This window comes from Rhinichthys klamathensis, unplaced genomic scaffold (assembly GCF_029890125.1).
Source record: "Rhinichthys klamathensis goyatoka isolate OS25496 unplaced genomic scaffold, OSU_Roscu_1.1 h1tg000492l_1, whole genome shotgun sequence".
NCBI lineage: Eukaryota > Metazoa > Chordata > Actinopteri > Cypriniformes > Leuciscidae > Rhinichthys > Rhinichthys klamathensis.
In genome coordinates, this window is record NW_026606978.1 from 122,758 (window position 1) to 146,175 (window position 23,418).

Below are 23,418 nucleotides of genomic sequence, written 5' to 3' on the forward strand. Positions count from 1 at the left end.
GTATAAATTGAGTGCTGAATTTTAAGCCTGTGTATTTTATGATGACATTAACAATGTACATCAGTAATTATTATTTTACTGTATATACTGTCCATCTTATTTTCATTTTACTTAAAGTGCCCATATTATGCTTTTTGGACATTACCTTTATAGTAGTGTGTAATATACTGTAGCTGTTTGTGAATGTAAAAAGTCTGCAAAGTTTCAGTGATCAAAGTGCATGATAAATGGAGTTATTGTCTGAAGTGCCTGAAACGAGTCGTCAGTAATTCCAGTCTTTCTTCCTACACGAACTTACGTAGGTTTGTAACACATTTGCTTAATGCCAGCCTAAGGTCTACTTTGACCCTCAAATGCTGTAGTGTCCATCTGGCTATAGAAGACCAATCACAGCCGCCTGAGCCATCTGATCAATCACGGCAGAGTAGGCCAATCACAGCAGACTCGGTCATCTGACCAATTAGAGCAGAGTAGACCAATCACAGCAGACTGGGCCATCTGACCAATCAGAGCAGAGTAGGCCAATCACAGCAGACTGGGCCATCTGACCAATCAGAGCAGAGTAGACCAATCACAGCAGACTGGGCCGTATGGCCAATCAGAGCAGAGTAGACCAATCACAGCAGACTGGGCCATCTGACCAATCAGAGCAGAGAAGACCAATCACAGCAGACTGGGCCATCTGAACAATCAGAGCAGAGTAGACCAATCACAGCAGACTGGGCCATCTGACCAATCAGAGCAGAGTAGACCAATCACAGCAGACTGGGCCATCTAACCAATCAGAGCAGAGTAGGCCAATCACAGCAGACTCGGTCATCTGACCAATAAGAGCAGAGTAGACCAATCACAGCAGACTGGGCCGACTGGGCCATCTGACCAATCAGAGCAGAGTAGGCCAATCAGAGCAGAGTAGGCCAATCACAGCAGACTGAGCCATCTGATCAATCACGGCAGAGTAGGCCAATCACAGCAGACTCGGTCATCTGACCAATCAGAGCAGAGTAGACCAATCACAGCAGACTGGGTCATCTGACCAATCAGAGCAGAGTAGACCAATCACAGCAGACTGGGCCATCTGACCAATCAGAGCAGAGTAGACCAATCACAGCAGACTGGACCATCTGGCCAATCAGAGCAGAGTAGACCAATCACAGCAGACTGGGCCATCTGATCAATCACGGCAGAGTAGGCCAATCACAGCAGACTCGGTCATCTGACCAATCAGAGCAGAGTAGACCAATCACAGCAGACTGGGTCATCTGACCAATCAGAGCAGAGTAGACCAATCACAGCAGACTGGGCCATCTGACCAATCAGAGCAGAGTAGACCAATCACAGCAGACTGGACCATCTGGCCAATCAGAGCAGAGTAGACCAATCACAGCAGACTGGGCCATCTGGCCAATCAGAGCAGAGTAGACCAATCACAGCAGACTGGGCCATCTGACCAATCAGAGCAGAGTAGACCAATCACAGCAGACTGGGCCATCTGACCAATCAGAGCAGAGTAGACCAATCACAGCAGACTGGGCCATCTGGCCAATCAGAGCAGAGTAGACCAATCACAGCAGACTGGGCCATCTGGCCAATCAGAGCAGAGTAGACCAATCACAGCAGACTGGGCCATCTAACCAATCAGAGCAGAGTAGACTCTCATCAAGGAGGGGTTTAGGTAGAATCCTTTATCCAACCGTTTCAGAGACTGTGTGAAAAATGATGCTGCAATGTATATTATGAGAGGATTATTATTATTATTTTTTACCTTTGATGCAAGTAAATCTAGTGTAGGTGACCAACAAAACATTTACATTTAGTCATTTAGCAGACGCCTTTGTCCAAAGGAACCTCTAAAATAGTGGCACTTTTATATATTTCAATGTGGGAGGGACAATGAAACATTTAGCCGAACTTTAGCTTCAATATTGTAGCTTTGGTTTAAATGATTCGTTTTTAAATGTATATTTTTTTTTTTTACACCATCTTTGTAGACTTCTGATGTATACAATATTACAAAAGTCTATCTGGTTTTGCACTTTGGAATCTTAACCCTCGGGGGTCTGAGGTGTTTTCTGGGCCCTGGAGGTGTTCTGACACGCCTTGACATTTGTGCTCATTTCTGTTACTTGTAACATTTTCATGGCTAAAGTCTAGGCCAAAGAACTTGAATGTCAATTTACTGTCCACTTCATTGACTCTTGGCCAGTGTGTTTTATATGTAGTGATCCTGATCAGGTGACCCTCTTGTACATGTCCTAGTCCTTTTCAGCCTTGTGGTACATGTTTATATTAATCAGGATGTGCTTGAGGACTGGTTATAATTGTAGAGGTTGTGCCCTCGAAACCTCTGTCTGTCGTTTAATTGGTGCAACGCTGTATTGTGGAGACGCACATTGTACAAGGTCAAAGGTCAAGGTCACCGCTTATTACAAATTCCTTGAAAAGCCTTTATCTTAACTCCCCTACAGTTCCATAGAAACAGTTTACCTGAATTTCTGATGCATTTTTTTTCAGTTGTCCTGGAATCAGAATGTTAAATATTAATTATAATAATAATAGAAATATAATCTCAATATAAGATCATTATATAGAATAGATGTAAAAACAAAATGTTTAATAGACGTTTTTATTGTTCTACAGTATGTGTTTCTGTGGTGAAACCTGAAAAAACATTTCATAGTATTGTGCATGAATACAAAATATAGCAAATGAGAGGGCAACCATATTTCTCAGGCCTGAAGATATCATAAAGATGAACATTTTGCACAGAAAATTCTATTCAAAAACTCCTGAGTCTTTAGTATAAGCAACATTTTCAAAATGAAAAAAAGAGAGAAAAGAAAACAACAAAAACATTATCTACAGGTATGTACAGTGCAAGAACAGAAGAGCATTTCTACAGTGGAATCTCTCAACTAATTAAAAAAAAAGAAGCAAAAAAACTCCTCTCATATTTCAGCAGAAGGGCTTTTTCTCTCGGTAATAATAAATATGTTAGCAGGATTTGAAGTTGGATTGACATTACGTTGGATTGCGGCCCGGACATAATATATTATTAGAAACATAGATGATACAAGAAGAAGGGTTTGTATAAAATCCCATTTTGGAGGCGAAACAGAATTTAAAAAAAGGAAAAGATTTGCTGAATACACCAAAAGTACATTGACGATCATTCTTGAATCTTAAGAGTTTCAAGAAGCTAAAAAGGCAATCTTAGCACGTTACTGATAACATAAACTCCCTTATGGCAGTAGCTTAAATGTGCAAAATCATATTTTAGCATATTAATACTATATAAAAATATGCCATCTAACCACTCAATGTTGACCTTTCTCTAAGATTTTTTTCCCCGCATGGCAGCGCCAATGTCAGTTTTAATCAAATACATTGTTAAACAGAAATATGTTTTTGTAGATACACTGAAGAGTCATAACATAATTGTTTTGTTGAATTGTGTGAGAGGTGTGCAGAGAGGTTACGTAATTGCCCACACAAGCGAACATGTAACTGAAAATTGTGCTGTCAAGACATCAGTTTTGTGACAGGCCATGAATTATTTATTATTCTTCAGCAGGAAAAGTGAAAAACGTTACCTAATCCGACCGCAAACGTGTAATCCCCATTAATTCTAAGGTGCACAAACCTGCTTGTTTTGTTGTTGGGTAAACCTGCAAATAATGTTTCAGGTCACACTTTATATTAAGGATCTTTTATGTAACTACCATGTACTTACATAAAAAATAATAATACTTATTGTGTTCATGTTGTATTGCAAAACACTAGTGGTGCTATTGAGGTGGGATACAGTTAAGGTTTGGGACAGGTTTGGTGGTATGGTTAGGTTTAAGTGTGAGTTAAGGTGTAAGGCAAGGCTCAACAGTGTCATTATAGATGTAGTTACAGAAATTAAAGGGACAGTTCACCCAAAAATGAAAATTCTGTCATCATTTACTCACCCTCATGTTGTTCCAAACCTGTATGAGTTTCTTTCTTCTGTTGAACACAAAAGAAGTTGGTAATCAAACAGTTGACCGCACCCATTGACTTCTATAGTAGGAAAAAAAAATACTATGAATGTCAATGGCTACCGTCAACTGTCTGGTTACCAACATTCTCTAAAATATCTTTAGTGTTCAACCGAAGAAACTCATACAGGTTTGGAACAACATTAAGGTTAGTAAATGATGACAGAATTCGAATTTTTGGGTGAACTATAACTTTAAGATGTAATTACATGCAGGTATTTCTTAAATATAAATACAATGCAACATCATGTAGTATGTACGCAATAAGTGCATTGTATCAAATGATTAATTTGAATGTTAGTACATAAAGACACTTAATATAAAGTGGGACCATGTTTTATAAAACCAAAAGTGATCTGTTTAAACAACTAGCTCGCCCAATAATGTACATTCTGTCTTCATTTACTCACCGTTATGGAAATTACTTTCTTTCTTTCTTTTTGTCTCTCTGTCTATTGATGTCAAACCTAGTGTGACATTACTTGATGTGCCATATTTGAATATGCGCAAATGGGATTGAGATTTGATAATAATGACTTCGACTCATAGCTATATTCAAAGTCTTCCATGATACGGAATTTATGTTCGGAGTTTTACAGCCCCTGATTGCCATTTATTTTTATTGTATGGAAAAAGAGCTACTTGAACATTCTGCTAAACGTCTCCGAAAGTCATAACTTGAGTTTGAGTTTGAAACAACATAGCGATGAGTAAATAATGGCATCATTTTCATGTTGTGCAGAATTATAACCTGCCATCACCCTTCATATTAATACTGTAAAGAAGTGACCATTCGTGCAAGAGCAAACATTTAAAAAACATCCAAGGCACATCATACAAACAATCTTTTCTTTCTCCCTGTCAAATTGTTTAAAAGTTCATAAGACTGAACCAACATTAGGAAGTCCCAGGGGCGTGTCCGTTCACCTCCATGGACGCCCTGCGCTTGTGTCCCGAGTACTCGCCGATGAACGACCCGTCTTCGTTGAACTCGCAGTCCTCATCGTCTGACATCACAGAGCTGTCCTCACTGCTATCGTCCTCGCTGATGTCTCTGAGCAATTGCTGGCTGCTTTTTAGCGGCTTCTCATCATTGTCACTGTCAAACACCAAGAAAAACGAGTCAAATTCAGCTCAGAGTGACTAAGAAGATGATCCTAGTCAAGGCTGGCAGAAGGAGGGGTGTTGGGGAAGGATGCAATCACCGCTTTCTGCTAATTACTAATTGCAAAGACTTCAAGGCCTGATGGAAATTCTCGAAATTAAATGGAGAGAAAATCACAGAGCACCGGACACACCAGCCAATGAGAGGACTGACTTAAGAGACGCTTTTGTGTGCCTGTAGACAAACAGCCTGTCAGGTTACTTTAGTCCCTTAGGAATGATGGGACAAACCGAAATTAGCTGCCAATTTGAGAACAGGCGCACTGCCAGCAAGCAGGTGTCTGTAAGGAGACGGGGGGTCACCTCGTAAGCTCCCAATTACTATGAGATGCCACAACATCTCGGATAGTGATCAAATAAATCCAGACAGAAAATTTATTAGGATAAACTGACATTTGTCCTCTTTTCATTTTCGAAATAATAGTCCTGCTGAGGGACTGCGTCATCCTTTGCTGATTAATTGGTGCAGATAAAGACTCAAATAATTGTCTCATAATCTGTTGGCGCGCAGGCACAAAGACACACACAACGCACACGCAATAAAAATAAATAAATAAAATTACATTTCTGAATAAAATACATAAAAAACAGTAACATTGTGAAATATCACAATATGAAATAACTCTTTCTGTAATCTATTCCTGTGATCAAAGCTTATTTTTCAGCATCATTACTCCAGTCTTCACTCTTCAGTGTCACATGATCCTTCAGAAATCAGTATAATATGATGATTTGATGCTCAAGAAACATTTCTCATTATTATTAATGTTGAAAACAGTTGGGCTGCTTAATATTTTTGTGGAAAACATGATAAACCGTTAAAAGTGCCGATTTTGTCCTGTCCCTGGCTTCCCTATTTAACGTATCCCGGTAAATTCCACATCCTTTTAGGGATTTTAACATCTTTTTTTCTTTTCTTTCTCCCAACTCAGCTGCTTCTCCTCGTTCGTCTTGCTGCATGTTTACATTCGCGAAACTGTCAACATGGCCGCCACGTCCCAGAATGCAACGCGGCGCCCAAGCCCTATAACAACCCATTCAAATATATTTGACGACGGTTTTTATTCATATCAAAGAGACACAGTAACTTATAGCAGTAAATAACTATAATGTCAACTCAATTTTTCTCCCAGTTCACCGGCCACTTACTTTCATGTTTTTCGGGAGAAACTGGTGAATTCACGCGCTGTAATAAATCCAACAGACAGAAATCTCTGAACTGCGGTCCAAATACGGCGCCCATCTCACATTACAGATCAAGATAATTTATAAAGTTTTTTTAAAACGACAAAAACTCACTTACACATATTTGAGAATCGGAATAGAAGATAGTTCATGACATGGTAAGCAAGTTTGTTAATATTTAGAAATAAAAGCGCTAAATAAATCTGTCATACAGCGCTATTTTGGCTGTGGTGAATCACGTGCCAAGCATGACGCGTCACCATGGAAACGGGACACACGATGTTTAGCCGATGCCGTCTAAACATCGGACGATGATATCGTCCATCGGCAAGACCCTATTGCTTACCATCTAATCTACCCAGACCTTAATATGTGGCCTTGTTAAGAGATATTCATTTCGCCTACTACCACTATACTGTATATTTTCATTCAGCATTTCTCTTTCAATAACTACTGACAGATTAGTTTAAATTGATCCCTCCTTTATCTGTCCACCTCTTTTATCTATAATATATTAGTATCCCAGAATTCAATGCACTATATCATATTTCATTTCATCAAATGAACATCATCAATGGCGTAACGTGATAAACCAGCTCTCCTATTCTCAAAAGTGTAATAAATCAGTGGCCTCCTTGTGCAAGCCTGAGTAATGCAGTTTTGAAAGCCTCCGAGGCTCCCGTCATTCTCCACAGCTGGTATGGGACGCACTTCCCTATCTGGTTACTTCAGTTAGCAGATGTTCGAGTGTGTCTGGTGCTGTAACTCCCCAAACAAGGGTAGCGTTCAGATCAGACTCTGAGCCTCTGCTGAAGCTGCATTTCTTTCCTGAGGGAGAAATAAAATGGGTATCTCTGTGTCTAAGTGTAATGAGATGGAAACACATTTACGGATTCGAGATCCTCCATATGCAATTAATACAAGCTAACTGCGCACAACCCCCTTTTGCTCGCCTCTGGTCTTTTATCCACACAGGTTTTTAATGTGCTACTTGTTTGTCACCTGGTTGTGACACAGTGTCATGGGCTCATGGCTATGATTGGTTAATGTTCCAATAATAAATGCACACATTTTATAGGGTTTCCACAATTTCTTACCAACGTATTTTCAGTCATTTCTGATTATTGATGTTCAAAAGTTTGGGATCAGTAAGATTTTAATTAAGTCTTTTGTGCTCACCAAGGCTACATTTATTTGATCAAATTACATTATTACACTATTTAATATTAGTAAAATATTATTTTGTATTTTAATAAAATTTAAATGTAATTTATTCCTGTGATGCAAAACTGAATTTTCAGCATCATTACTCCAGTCTTCAGTGTCACACGATCCTTCAGAAATCATTCTCATATGCTGATTTGCTGCTCAAGAAACATTTCTTATTATTATCAATGTGGAATTTTGTGGAAATCGTTATTTTCTTTTTAGGATTCTTTGATGAATAGAAACTTCAAAAAGAACTGCATTTATTTGAAATAGTACAAACTTTTAAATTGTTGCAAAATAATCTGTTAATTCTGATCATTTTGTCCTGGCTAGATAAAAGCATTAATTTAAAAAATATATTGCTGACTCTAAACAGTAATGTGTATATATATATATATATATATATATATATATAAATGATTATCCCTAGTAAGCAAATGTCTCCAGTAAAATTCTTAAAGAGCAATATTTCACTTATGTAATATTTTTCATCTAATGAAAACCAATACAAAATATATATACATATTCACTTTGCCATGATTTTTCTTTTTTAATTGTATTTATTTCCATGACCTTATCAGGTCATGAAAATATTATTTTTTAGAAATTTTAGAATGTGAAAATTCCCAGACATTAATAGCTATTTTCTATAACTGAGGTAACCTTTTAAAGTTGTACTATCAGCTACACACAATACGACAACTATAATCACACACAACTACACTTTTGCACAAAACAAAGCTGCCGTTCACTACCTGTGTGTGTAGGCTAGTGAGAGCAATGCTTTCCGTGTGGCTCCAAGTAAATGCCATGCATGTAGGGTTTGTTTGCAGGAGATAAAGGCGTTAAGAAAGGATGTTACAGCAGGAGCTCAGTGAGATGAAGAACTTGTGTCGAGATCTAGAACAAAACTAGTGTGGCTCTCTGACCTGTACTCGCAGGGGGTTTCTTCTCCCATGCCGTGAGATTCCAGATCAGCAGGAGACTCCTCCTTTTCCTTCACTGCCAAGAAAACAATCAGAAAGATTATGCATTCCATAATAAGGAGAGTGCTTTGCTTACTGATATTTCTCAGTTGCTTTTGAAACTTCCTGCCTTGATATCATTTCAAAAAGGATATTGTTGTTACTCACAGGAGATCATATTGACATCCACTTGTTTTCTTTGCAAATGCTGAGTTAACATGCAATACCTCACGAAATTGGGAGAATATTTTCTATTTTGCTGCATGGAAGCACATCAAGGACACTGACTTCTGTGTAAAATGAACTTGAATGTAAGATATAGCCTTACTGGTAAAAGCATTTATTCTTTTCAGCTTGGTAAGCTATATATAATAAAATATATTGTAAAGTAGTATATAACAGCCACAATGAAAGATCAAGGTGTTTAAAGATGCCTTAGGCTCAATTGCATACACTCCATAAGGGTTCTTATGCAGTTTTATAATAATTAATTCAGGATGTAAATCTTGAATCCATTAAAAACCTTTCATATTGGTTAAATATACGGTATGTGGAACAAAAAAAGCTGAAGACCACAGTAGGAGCCGATGAGGACAGGCCAGTAAAGCTCACTGATCTCAACATATCCGTCTGACGAAGCAAGTAATAAGTCTGTGGGTTGGTGCGACAGAGCCACACAAAAGCACAAAGCTAAGGTATAGACGCTTTGACTACAGACTACTGTGAGCTTGGACAGGGTCTTGGAAGCTCTGTGTGACCTCTAAAGCTGTTTGTGTCTTACCTGCATACTTGCCGCCTTTGTTCTTGAGCACAAAACAGCCGATGAGGACAAGGAGAGTTAGTAAAGCCACCGCACACATCATCCCCACAAACCACTCCTGGGATCCCGCCGCTTGTTTACTAGACACTGCAAGGACAAAAGAGAGTTTGTTTTTGGGAAAATGTCATTCATGAGCACAATCACACTGATGCCAACTTGAAAACATTGACAAAAACTGTCTTGTTGGGTTAGAAGATAAAAAACAATCATATCCCCAAATGGCATTTTAAAATACGGTTCCTGCGGCAACTTCTGATGTGGGTTGTCAAATGAGAACAATCAGAACACAAAGTCGAGCATTTGTGGAGCATATACATTTTTTATTACTTGTTTGTTTTTTGTGACAGTGGAAAAATATTTAAGTTAATTTCCACATTTTTTATGAATTTTTGGAACGCTTATGAAAATGTCCAACCTACTTTCTGAATTAAATGAGCTGTTTTTGCTGCTGCCTCGCAGCCTTCCTTCTTCTGGTGTTGCGAATAACATTATCTACGTTCTCCCCTTCGTATTAAATTTGCAGTTTCAGCAAATACAGAGTAGGCATCATTGACGAGTAAAGGTCGGACGTCATGTGTCCAAATGTATTCATCTGTCTGACATCAGAAAGTTGTGGATGTACAGGTCCTTCTCAAAAAATTTGCATATTGTGATAAAGTTCATTATTTTCCATAATGTAATGATAAAAATTAAACCTTCATATATTTAAGATTCATTGCACACCAACTGAAATATTTCAGGTTTTTTATTGTTTTAATACTGATGATTTTGGCATACAGCTCATGAAAACCCCAAATTCCTGTCTCCAAAAATTAGCATATCATGAAAAGTGTCTCTAAACGAGCTATTAACCTAATCATCTGAATCAACTAATTAACTCTAAACACCTGCAAAAGATTCCTGAGGCTTTTAAAAACTCCCAGCCTGTTTCATTACTCAAAACCGCAATCATGGGTAAGACTGCCGACCTGACGGCTGTCCAGAAGGCCATCATTGACACCCTTAAAGCAAGAGGGTAAGACAGAAAGAAATTTCTGAACAAATAGGCTGTTCCCAGAGTGCTGTATCAAGGCACCTCAGTGGGAAGTCTGTGGGAAGGAAAAAGTGTGGCAAAAAACGCTGCACAACGAGAAGAGGTGACCGGACCCTGAGGAAGATTGTGGAGAAGGACCGATTCCAGACCTTGGGGGACCTGCGGAAGCAGTGGACTGAGTCTGGAGTAGAAACATCCAGAGCCACCGTGCACAGGCGTGTGCAGGAAATGGCTACAGGTGCCGCATTCCCCAGGTCAAGCCACTTTTGAACCAGAAACAGCGGCAGAAGCGCCTGACCTGGGCTACAGAGAAGCAGCACTGGACTGTTGCTCAAATTTTGCATGTCATTCGGAAATAAAGGTGCCAGAGTCTGGAGGAAGACTGGGGAGAAGGAAATGCCAAAATGCCTGAAGTCCAGTGTCAAGTACCCACAGTCAGTGATGGTCTGGGGTGCCATGTCAGCTGCTGGTGTTGGTGCACTGTGTTTTATCAAGGGCAGGGTCAATGCAGCTAGCTTTCAGGAGATTTTGGAGCACTTCATGCTTCCATCTGCTGAAAAGCTTTATGGAGATGAAGATTTCATTTTTCAGCACGACCTGGCACCTGCTCACAGTGCCAAAACCACTGGTAAATGGTTTACTGACCATGGTATTACTGTGCTCAATTGGCCTGCCAGCTCTCCTGACCTGAACCCCATAGAGAATCTGTGGGATATTGTGAAGAGAAAGTTGAGAGATGCAAGACCCAACACTCTGGATGAGCTTAAGGCCGCTATCGAAGCATCCTGGGCCTCCATAACACCTCAGCAGTGCCACAGGCTGATTGCCTCCATGCCACGCCGCATTGAAGCAGTCATTTCTGCAAAAGGATTCCCGACCAAGTATTGACTATTGAGTGCATAACTGAACATAATTATTTGAAGGTTGACTTTTTTTGTTTGTATTAAAAACACTTCTTTTATTGGTCGGATGAAATATGCACATTTTTTTAGACAGGAATTTTGGGTTTTCATGAGCTGTATGCCAAAATCATCAGTATTAAAACAATAAAAGACCTGAAATATTTCAGTTGGTGTGCAATGAATCTAAAATATATGAAAGTTTAATTTTTATCATTACATTATGGAAAATAATGACCTTTATCACAATATGCTAATTTTTTGAGAAGGACCTGTAGAGAACAAGCTGTTTTACAGCCTAGTATCAAAAAAGGTAGTTTATTCTGGAGTGGAACTTTCAAACATTTCTTTCATAGTAAAATGAAGATGGATTCCTCATGGTAAGACCTCATCAGAGGATCTCAACTCTGGCCCTCTAGGTCCACTAGCTCCAACCGCTGATCAAACTCACCGTTTGTTTAGGTGTGTTTAATTAGGGTTGGAGCAAAACTTCATTATTGTTTAATTAATGTATATTCCATTTTTGTGTAACTTGTCATCCCATGATGGTGTTTTGTACTTTGTTGTAAAGCTACTTGTAATGAACTCTAATTCATTGTGTCTCTTTTACTGCCTGTAAGGTGGTTTTAGCATATTATACAGGTTAAGGTGGTTAGCCAGCATATAATACAGCTACAAAACACAAGAGTAGGATGTAATATTAAAGACCTATTATGCCTTTTTATAAAGTCTTGATTTTGTTTTGGGGCTCTACTTAAATAGGTTCTCTTACGAGAGTATCTCTCGTACTGCGTAATAGCTTATGCTAGGGGAAAACCACTTTTCCACGAGATATTGAAGCCAAAAATTATCCTTAATTTGTTTATTAATGTAAAACGCTTTGCATCAGCAAGCAGACACAGGCGATACAGCTCGCGCGCCTATTGGCTGCTCTTGCGGCAAATGCAGCAGCCTATCGAGAGAGACTCTGCGTGACGTAATGACCAATGGGGGCAACTCGCACCCATATCGTCACGTCCCGCCAGAAAGGGCGTGGTCTCACTCTATAAATATGCTCGTTAGGCTGGTACAAGCTGATTTTCATCTCTTCAGCGAAGCACACGCATCGCTGGATCCGGAGTGAAAAGCCGCGCCGTCGAAGCAAGCTTTTCAGCGGGACGAGCTTTGGAGTCGCTGGCCTCGCGCCTTCAACTGCCGTACCTGCTGCGCTTTCCGGCGTTCTATATCCTTTTATATCACTTTGTATCCTTACTCTGCTGAGAGTGTTTGCTCGCTTACTTGACGCGACTCACACTTCTCATCACAAAAGAGCTGCGTCTTTTTAAAGATGCCATCCTGTGGCTCGTGCCACGCCCCACTCAGCGACGGGGACCGTCACGTCATCTGTGTGTCCTGCCTGGGTGAGGATAACGCGGCCATCGCGCTCGCTGACGGCGGATACCCTCATTGCGAGCTTTTGCCTATGGTGACTCTGAGGACTCGCCTGGCATCATTCTCCGAGCCTTCACCACAGCCCGCCGTGGTGCCACGCCGCAAGAAGCGCCGCGCCCAGCGCGCTCCCGAGCTCTCTCCAGCCCGCCAAAGCTCGCCGGTTCGCCCGCCAGCTTCGCCGGCTTCGCTCGAGTCGCTCACTGACGGACAACGGCCGCCGCCTGCCGCCGCGTCCGTCCACGAGTTCGACGAACCCACCGAGGCTTGTTCTCTTCTGGCATCTGATAGCGAGGATTGGGCGAGCTCCGTGGACCTCCCCTCCGCTAGCGTTTCCTGCCGAACCACTGGTAAGAGAGCCGGCATTGAAACTGAGCTGATGCGTCTGCTCTCTCAGGACGTGGAAAGCATCGGCCTCGACTGGGAGGCGCCCGCGCGAGTCGTCAGGGGGCCAGCATCAAGACCGCGAGCCCTAAAACCGCGCCTAGCTTTCTTTACGTTATAAGAAATCTACCCCGCCCCCCATGGGCGTGCGTCACCGGCAAATGAGAAAAGAGTGTGTTTTAGTCCCCGCCGAGGCCGGACTAATCTCCATTTCTCAAACATTTCTCAGCTCCTAGTTTGAGCGGCTGAAAATGTCATTATTGCAGCAATGAGCCTGTTGTATAACACGCACACCTGCATACAAACGCAGACACACACAAAACTGTGATGACGCTCTCTTATCTGCTTGCGCTAATGTAGTTCTCCCTGTGGCCCGGTGGCAGAACCTGAAGCCTTCGCGCGAGAGACCCGTGTTCGATCCCGGCTCTCGCAGCAGATAAAAATTTAGTCTCGCCGCGGCCAGACTTCCACCGAAACTTTTCGCTCGTTCAGTTCCAGAAAATGCGACTGTTCCAGTGTATTTTGCAGTAAACAAGCTGGTTCCACGGCCCGCTTGCCTGCACATAAAGGCCGTTTCCACGGCGACCCAGAAAAATCATGTAATCATTGTATTTCTGGTTTTCCGGCCACAGCCGATGGTGTTATAAGTGTAATAAAATGCTCACAGCCCAGTGTTCATTTCTACACACAAACACAGCCCGCCACGGTACAGGGCTCGCACAAATGAAATCGACGCATGTCAATTGTGCATTAAATGTAGTGAATGTGCCCACAACCCAGTGCCCACAAACACTACCACGGTTTCTGTAAAACGAAACCAACACAAGTCTTCCTAGCCTCCTAGGAAATCGACGGTGTTTCAGTCTCGCCGTGGCCAGACTTCCACTGAAATTTTCGCTCGTTCAGTTCCAGAAAATGTGACTGTTCCAGTGTATTTTGCAGTAAGCAAGCCAGTACCATGCCCGCTTGCCTGCACACAAATGCTGTTCCCACGGCGACCCAGATAAATCACATAAACGGTGTATTTTCTGGTATTCCGGCCACAGCCGATGGTGTTATGAGTGTATTGAAAATGCCCACAACCCAGGGCTCATTTCTACACACAAACACAGCCCGCAAAGTTGCAGGGCTCGCACAAACAAAATCGCCTCATGTCGATTGTGCACTAAATGTAGTGAATGTGCCTACGTCTCAGTGCCCACAAACACTACACACCACATGTCCCACGGGTTCTGTAAAAACGAAACCAACACGCATTCAGTCAGCTCAGGCCGACGGTGTTTTTCAGTGCAGTAAATGTGCCCGCTGTCCTGCGCCCACATTCACTCACAGACATGCTAAGCCCCACGGGGCTCACCCCGCTCTCTCTCCCTCAGCAAACTGCTCTAAGGGTTTTGAGCGCGGCCAGGCTGCCCGCCGCGATCGGCGCGCCCCCCGCCTCACACACTGTAAACACAGTGTCTGCGTTACAGCACGCCGGAGCTCCCTTGCCGTCACTATGTCTCGGCCAGAGCCCAGATCTCATTCTACCCCTAGCTATTCACGCGAAAGTGTGGGCACAGCTTCCTGGGGTATCAGAATGGGTGCTGAACACTATAAAAAGAGGCTATTCGCTACAGTTCGCTCGACGTCCCCGCCGTTATACGGGCGCGCGTCGAGACGACGGTGAAAACGAAGTATCTCATCTACTTCGAGCCTAGATAGCGAAACTACTGAGCAAAGGTACTATAGAACCTTTATCTCAAGCTCAGAGCAAAGGGGGCCTACACAGCAGATATTTTCTGGTACCGAAAAAAGATGGAGGTCTCAGACCCATTTTAGATGTGCGACAGCTGAACAGAGCGCTTGTGAAACGCCAGTTCAGAATGCTTACGACCAGGAAAATCCTCGCGCAAGTGCGCCACGGGGACTGGTTTATGTCAATAGATCTGAAAGACGCCTATTTCCAAATACAAATAGCGTCCCATCACAGGCGATTCTTGAGATTCGCTTTCGAGGGCCAGGCATATCAATACACAGTCCTGCCGTTCGGCCTGTCCCTAGCACCTCGTACATTCACGAAGTGCATGGACGCGGCGCTCGCACCCCTGAGACTTCAGGGCATGCGAGTCCTGAACTACTTGGACGATTGGCCGATTCTAGCTCGATCACGATCGGAGCTCATAGAACACAGGGCCGCATTACTCGAGCACCTCGAGGAGCTGGGCCTCACAGTCAATTGGGCGAAGAGCTCACTGTCTCCCAGTCAGAAAATGTCCTTTCTGAGAACAGTGTTAGACTCGCTATCCATGACGGCACGCCTGTCACCAGAGCGCGGACTAAATATTCAGCGCGTCGCGAAATCCTTCCGCCACGGCTCGATAGTTCCGCTCAAAAGGTTTCAGGAAATGCTGGGGCTGATGGCCTCAGCGGCCTCTGTACTCCAGTTGGGCTTGCTTCGCATGCGCCCACTGCAGATGTGGCTGAAAGCGCGGGTTCCACCCAGGGCATGGACAGCGGGTCTGTTTCGCCTCAGGGTCGACCTACAGTGTGTTTCAGCTCTGGAACCTTGGAAAATAACCGACTGGTATCAGTCAGGTGTGAGTCTGGGGACCGCTTCGAGTGTGAAGGTGGTGTCTACGGACGCCTCCACCTCGGGGTGGGGAGCGCTGCTCGAGGGCAGACCGCTAGCTGGCCTGTGGTCAGAACGGGAAAAGCTCCTTCACATAAACTGCTTGGAGAAGATAGCAGTCGACAAAGCGCTACAGCGTTTTTGTCCCCAGGTAACAGGCCACCACGTCTTGGTCCGGTCGGACAACATGTCAGTGGTGGCATACATAAATCGCCAGGGCGGCGTAGGGGTCACGAAACCTTCACAGGCACACGGAACGCCTCCTGGTCTGGGCTCAGCACAACCTGCTCTCACTGAGAGCAGCGCACGTGCCTGGTCACCTGAATGTGGGACCAGACAGACTGTCCAGGAACAATGTTCCAGCAGGGGAGTGGTCGCTGCACCCGCAGACGGTCCAGCTGCTGTGGAAAACATTCGGCAGAGCACAGGTGGACCTATTCGCGTCCCACGAAAACGCTCATTGCCCGAAGTTTTTCTCAAAAAGCAAGGACGCGCTGGCTCATATTTGGCCCCGCTGCCCCCTATATGCTTTTCCTCCTGTCTCGCTCCTGCCTCAGGTGTTGGAACGAATCAGGGAAAACGGATGCCCAGTGCTGCTCGTAGCTTCGCTCTGGACAAACCAGACGTGGTTCCCTGCCCTGATGCAGCTGACCAGCACTGCCCCATGGCCTGTACCATTGAGGAGAGACCTCCTCTCTCAGGCGGAGGGCTCGATTTGGCACCCTCGCCCGGAGCTGTGGTCCCTGCACGCATGGGCCATCAACGGGTACCCGCTAGCCTCCCAGAAGGAGTGTTAAACACGATCGCGCAGGCTAGAGCTCCGTCTACCAGGCGGCTCTACTCCTCGAAATGGTCTGTTTTCTCTGCATGGTGTCAAGCCCAGAGTTTTTCACCTGTGGAATGCGGGGTTTCGGAAGTGCTTTCCTTCCTTCAAGGGCTACTGGATAAGGGCAGGACCCCATCCACGCTCAAAGTATATGTGGCGGCCATAGCAACGTTTGCAAAACCGGTGTCTGGCCAGTCGCTGGGGAAGAACGACTTAGTCGTGCGTTTCCTTAGGGGAGCTCGGAGGCTAAACCCTCCCAGGCCCCCTTCAGTCCCGACGTGGGACCTTTCCACGGTCCTGGAGGCCATGAAAGGCGCCCCGTTCGAGCCAATCCAGCTGGTGGACATGAAACACCTGTCGTTCAAAACAGTGTTTCTCATGGCTCTCGCTTCAGTGAAGCGCATAGGGGACTTGCAGGCGCTTTCAGTAAGCGCGTCATGTATGGAGTTTGGGCCTAATGACTCGAAGGTCATTCTCAAACCTAAGCACGGGTATGTGCCGAAATCCCTCAATACACCGTTTAGGGCCCAGGTAATTTCCCTGTCCGCCCTTCCGGTTCTCAATGAGGAGGAGGACGCGAGTCTCCTTTGCCCCGTCAGGGCATTAAGAGCTTATGTGTCGCGCTCGTCTGTTTTCAGACAGACTGAGCAGCTTTTCGTTTTGTTTGGCGGGCGCTCCAAGGGACTTGCCGCCTCAAAACAGAGCCTATCCAGATAGATAGTGGATGCCATTGCACTCGATTACACTGCAAAGGGCCTGCAGTGCCCCTTGGGTGTCAGAGCGCACTCCACGAGAGGCGTGGCCTCTTCGTGGGCATGGTCTAGCGGGGTTTCCCTGCAAGATTTCTGTACGGCCGCGGGATGGGCCTCGCCGTCTACATTTATGAAATACTATAACCTGGAGGTACCCGCCTTACAAGCTAAGCTTTTGGCGGTCAAAAAATTCAGTGCTATCTGCCCCGCTGTGCGGCCCAGATGCTGAGTTTACTGCAGCCCCATGAGTGTTGACACACGTATGGCCACCCAGATCAGGCTGAAAGCTTTCACCCTGGCTGCGCGTTTTATTGTCATATGATAGCCCCGCTGGGTGCTATTTTATAAGGAATGACGCTTCCAGCCTCTCTTCCTCCACTCTATGTGAGTTTATGGTGATTATGCACTATATGAGCCCTGGGCTTCGGCCCCTGGGACTTTGGTGTTGGATCCCTGTACGCACGGCGTGTTGCATTGTGTTCCCCTAGCGTAAGCTATTACGCAGTACGAGAGATACTCTCGTAAGAGAACGTACTCGGTTACTAACGTAACCTCGGTTCTCTCTAGAGAGGGAACGAGTACTGCGTATCTTGCCGTGCTTGGAATACGCTCTGGTTCGCTTCGGCGATGAAAACCAGCTTGTACCAGCCTAACGAGCATATTTATAGAGTGAGAGCACGCCCTTTCTGGCGGGACGTGACGATATGGGCGCGAGTTGCCCCCATTGGTCATTACGTCACGCAGAGTCTCTCTCGATAGGCTGCTGCATTTGCCGCAAGAGCAGCCAATAGGCGTTCGAGCTGTATCGCCTGTGTCTACTTGCTGCTGCAAAGCGTTTTACATTAATAAAAAATTAAGGATAATTTTTGGCTTCAATATCTCGTGGAAAAGAGGTTTTCCCCTAGCGTAAGCTATTACGCAGTACTCGTTCCCTCTCTAAAGAGAACCGAGGTTACGTTAGTAACCGAGTACGTTTTCCTGCTTCAATGTAAAAAAAAAAAAAAAAAAAATCACATATTTGACATTGTTGCAGCACCTCTCTTTCCAGTCTGTCAGTAACGCTCTGTTTAGTTCCTGTCCGCTCCTTCTGAAAAGTGCAGTGTGCTCTGATTGGTCGCCTGGATCAGTGTGTTGTGATTGGTCACCTGTTTTGAGCATGTTTAGGAAAACTCACGCCCCTTACCATAACTGCGTTAGATCCGGGCTGGAAAAAAACAGCGTCTCTTGAACATGGTGACAACATACTACTAACACAACTCAACCAGGCCTCGTCCCCTTTTTTTTCTTTTTTTTTTCTTCATATGTCTTGGGCAAAAATTATTTAAATGAGGAAAATTTTGACATGTGAGGCATTTCAGGGAGTACAGAAACAGTGTTACTGAAATAGAGAATAACTCCCTTTTGAGTGACTTTGTGGTTTGTAACTTTGCAGACCTTTTTCATGCTCAAACAACAACATTACACACTGCAGAAAGTTGAAAATGTACTTTTAACATTTTATCAGTTAATGAAATACACTTTTTTTTACTGTAAATTTAAGTTCAGTCCTGCATGGCAACCACAGCTGCTGGTATAAATTACACAAATATATATTACAGTCCATTTTAAAAACCTATAAAGTATAATATATTTTTTAAAAATCGCTTGCTCAAAGGAATGGGAGAACTTTCTTTGAATGTCCTCAGTGCTAATGCACCCACAGAAAGACTATCACATGCTATACTATGTCAGTGATACCTCTAATGCTGTTCTACAGGCTAAATTCTCTAACTTCTCACCTTTCCTAGTCTTGAAAACCTCTTCAAAAATGCTAGGGCCATCAACCCCGTGTGAAGCTTGCAGCCGGACTGTGTACACAGTTCCTGGGCTGAGCCCTTCAACGATGTGGAAACCTTTAGATGTATTTAAAGCCTCTGAAAGCTGCCAGATACCATCACCTGAAGGAACAACCGCATAACCAGATAGCGTTAGGCCACAACCCAGCAGAAAGAGGTGATATCTATGATAGTGAAAAGCCACACTTTGAAAGGTTAGAAAAGTAGAGAGTAAAATTGATACTAGGGCTGCAAATAAAAACCCATAAAGAAAATAGTCAAGAATGAATTTCATTATCGGTTAGTCTGGATTTTCTGGCATCATTGAGAGGCTCTTCGCCGAAACGTTACTCACATTATATTCGTAATGCGCTCATTTACTTATTAGTAAGCGAGTGGTTGAATGTCACTGTCATCATAAAAACTTTTAAAATTGAATTATTAGTACAGAGCACAATAAAGAGCAATCACTGGCTCTTAGACCAAATTTGTTGTTGTACATCGAATTCACTTTTTAAATGGAGATCTCTGGGATTAGTCATTTTCTTCCAGGACATTATCCGTTATTCGAGAGATTTTCTTTTCCTGCAGTACACAGCACACAGCTCTTTTAACCATAATTAATTCATTTTAAAAAATATTACATTCATTTCAATTGGTTAATCAAACATTACTGGAAAAAAACATGGAATTACGGAACAATTATTACTTTTGGTTCTTCACTGTAAACTGCTGCTTTCAAACTGAGAGTTTTGTTTTTTCTGTACTTTAAATCGTACATTTATATTTGCACATATCGTACATTATACAGACTTTGTACACTGATCTGTACATTGATCAAAATGTTGATATCCATTTAATATAAGAAATAACGAACAGATTAACTGATCATCAAAATCGTTCTTAGTTGCAACCCTAGATGATACTTTCTAAAATGCACTATAAATACGTCTACAATTGTAAACACTGAATCCTGACAAAGCAGATTGAGGAGTGACATTCTTACGGTGATTCATTATTGCAACATAGAGCTGTGAATCAGACCGTTCTCCACTGGTTCTCCAGCTGATTCTTGCAGAGGTGTCACTTACAAAGGTGGATATGTTGAGAACAACTGAGAGAAATACACAAAGAAGATATAGAACAAAAGACAGGAAAAACTCTCAAAAGGTTAGTTCCTGCGAAAGAAACCCAGTATACCCATTACCAAAGGATTGTTTAATAGAAATTATACAGAAATGCTTCCTCTAAAGGAAACATTGTTAAAGTCAACATGAAACGGTCAATTTGAAAGAATTAAAAAGAGAAATAAGTAAATAAATTAGTAATACCATATTTTTTAGAGAGAGTAATTAGTACAGTAATCTTAATTACACTGTGTTAAGATGTAATTAGTAGCTATAGTAATTAAAAAAGATTTTAGAGTAACTTACCCAACACTGCACATAACATTTCAGAGAGAAACTGGATAGTGGATATTTATTTAAGATAAAATTGTAGGGCAGGACTTTTATCCGAACTAACTGATCTCTATTTTAAGAGACTGGTGATGTCAATCATACAAGTATTATATTATATTATATTTTATTATATTATTTAAATAACATAATTCATTATAATACAAACATCTTTCTTTGTAATAACATGCACTGACAAATCTTTCTCAATAAGACCAGGAACATGTAAATACAGTCAATTTTGATTTCATGTTGACTTTAAATGTAAATTTCACTCAAGTATGGAAATGTTGAAGGTATGAAAATGATGGTTAACTGTATATAGATGAATGGATGAATACCTAAGGTAGGAAATATGGCATTGACAGAAGGAGTGTCTGTGTTAGGTGAGGTGAAAGAGAAAGGTTGCCCTGCAAGAGAGAGAGAGTTCAGACCACATGCATGTGAAATGTGAATAATTAAATGCAACTAATAATACAATCGTGTATAAGCAAAATAGCTAAATAAATGGGCCTATCAAGGTAAAAGTCCTGTTTTTTGGGGGGGGGTTTGTGTATTTGGACTATGAGTAAACAGATGGTCTTTACAAAATGAACACTGTTGAATGATGTGTTCCTGTCAGCAGCCAGACTGGTATTGTCAGCATTGAGAAAGACAGCTGTCTTTAGCAGGGGTTCAGGGACAGTACTACTGCCTCACAGAGCAGCTCTTAAAAAGACAAAGCAAACGCCAACAGCAACCAAGCTAGCTGTCAATAAGTGTTTTTTTTTTTTTATGGAATAGTATGCTAAATTTAGCAGAATATACAGAATTATTTCCTATATTAATTATGGAGTTATGCAGGGACTTTTGATACAACAATAATACTAATTTAACAACAACAGCTGTTTATTTATTTACATTATAACATTATAACATTTTATAAAATTAGTACAACTAAAGGTACTATGATTAATGTTAAGACTAGAATGTTTTCCCATGCTGTTATCAGTTAATGTAACTAATAACATAGTTATTTTAGACATAATAATGTATGGGTTAAATATACTAATTAAGTTTTCAGGTTACAAAAACAGCTACAAATCTGTTGGTACATACTCAACTCGGATGATGTCACTTCAGATGTTGACAGTTCATCTTAAAAAGACAGTACAGATAAAAAACTATAAATGTATAAATAGATAAATTATCATTTTCTAGAAATTCAAGCTGCTTTGACTATTTGACAGAGAAGCAGACTTCGCAAAACGTGCTCGGTTACTAATGTAACCTCGGTTCCCTGAGATAACGGGAACAAGTTCTGCGTCGCTAGACACAAAACTCCTTTTTCTCCTGAAGATCACTGAAGATTATAGAATAATGGAGCTGCGCGAACCAACGGGCGGGGCCATCCCTCTATATAAGGGTGCATTTAATACGTCTGAAACAACGAACGCCAAGCCGTGCAGCGTGAAAGCGTGGCCGGTGACGCAGTACTCGTTCCCGTTATCTCAGGGAACCAAGGTTACGTTAGTAACTGAGTACGTTCCCTTACGATACGGTTCACTCGTACTGCGTCGCTCGATGCAATGGCAACCCATTCCAAGCGTGTCGTGCTTAGATCTGCAGAACAAAGACACTGTAAAAGCCTGACTCGCTGTGGGTCGGAGGAACCGTTTCTACAGCTCCTTTCGCTACAGCTTTCCGTAGCGAGACTTAGCCCCTCCTTTTCCTTCCTGAAGGATCAGGGTGGCTTGGCGCAGGATCCAGCGTTATCTTAGGCTGGGGACCTTGGCGCTTCAGAGCGGGAATGCTGTCAAGACTCAGGCTCTGGTTGGGCTGAGCGGTCAGAGGCGTAGGCTTCGCGGGCTGCTGAGTCAGCACATTCTTTTGGCAACTGGAAGCAGCTGCAGAACTGGAGCACTTGGGCAGGAACAACAACGCATAGCCTGCAACGTCTTCTGTGCAGCGGTGAAGTGCTCGGTGAAACCGTCCACCGCAGGGCCGAAGAGGCTGGTGGGAGACACTGGGGAGTCGAGGAAAGTAGCCTTGTCTGCGTCGTTGATCTCCGTCAGATTCAGCCATAAGTGGCGCTCCAACACCACAAAACTGGCCATTTCTCTGCCGATAGCCTGGGCTGTTGCTTTCGTGGCGCACAGGGCCAAGTCCTTAAGTCCTTTCGCGGCGCACAGGGCCAAGTCCTTAAGTCCTTTCGTGGCGCACAGGGCCAAGTCCTTAAGTCCTTTCGTGGTGCGCAGCTCCTTAAACGCCGCAGGGTCAGGGCTGGACTCGTCCATGGAATAGAGCAGCTTCTCCTGAAAGACCTGTAGGACCACCATTGTGTGAAGGGTGGAGCCTGCTTGTCCAGCCGAGTTGTAGGCATGTCCAGCGAGAGCTGAGGTGGTCCTACAGGGCTTGGACGGATGGATGACCTTCGCTTTCCATCCGATCGATGTGGGCGGGCAGAGGTGCACGGCCACAGCTTCGTCCAACAGAAGTAGCTTCTCGTACTCCTTTTCCTCAGCGCAGTCAATATATGGTGAGGGTGGAGGAGGAAGAAGTACGAAGGCGTAGCGAGTAGGGGTTACGCCACGACTTGGTGAGCTCGTCATGGACCTCCGAGAAGAACGGTTCTGCTCTCTGACGAGGGGCCTGCTGGCACCCCGGCAGGAACCATACATCCAAGCGGCTACGTGGGGTAGACCACTCTAGTCCATGCTCCTTGACTGCTTTTGAGAGGACATGGATTAACTCAGCGCCCAGCTCTAGTGCCGCTCGAAACCTTAGATGCGCGTCTGAAGCCGCTAATGACATGCTGTCATCAGGAAGATCCTCATCAGATCCCCCGAACGAGACCAGGCCGCTCG

At 43.3% G+C, this 23,418-nt stretch overlaps 1 protein-coding gene across 4 annotated transcripts in view; it reads right to left on the reverse strand.

Annotated features, from left to right (window-relative positions):
* Positions 1-4,390: 4,390 nt before the first annotated feature.
* chl1a (cell adhesion molecule L1-like a) overlaps positions 4,391-23,418 on the reverse strand; it is a 35,023-nt gene continuing 15,995 nt past the window's right edge. The window contains exons 19-25 of one of the 4 annotated variants that reach the window (XM_056237675.1): positions 21,671-21,709; positions 20,914-20,982; positions 20,122-20,229; positions 19,080-19,238; positions 9,330-9,455; positions 8,513-8,585; positions 4,391-5,124 (exon numbers count right to left, since the gene is read on the reverse strand). In XM_056237675.1, coding sequence (XP_056093650.1) covers positions 4,923-5,124; positions 8,513-8,585; positions 9,330-9,455; positions 19,080-19,238; positions 20,122-20,229; positions 20,914-20,982; positions 21,671-21,709 — 776 coding nt within the window. In that variant the 3' untranslated portion in view covers positions 4,391-4,922. The remainder of the gene's footprint in view (positions 5,125-8,512; positions 8,586-9,329; positions 9,456-19,079; positions 19,239-20,121; positions 20,230-20,913; positions 20,983-21,670; positions 21,710-23,418) is intronic. The other 3 variants (XM_056237676.1, XM_056237677.1, XM_056237678.1) reach the window with 3 other exon arrangements.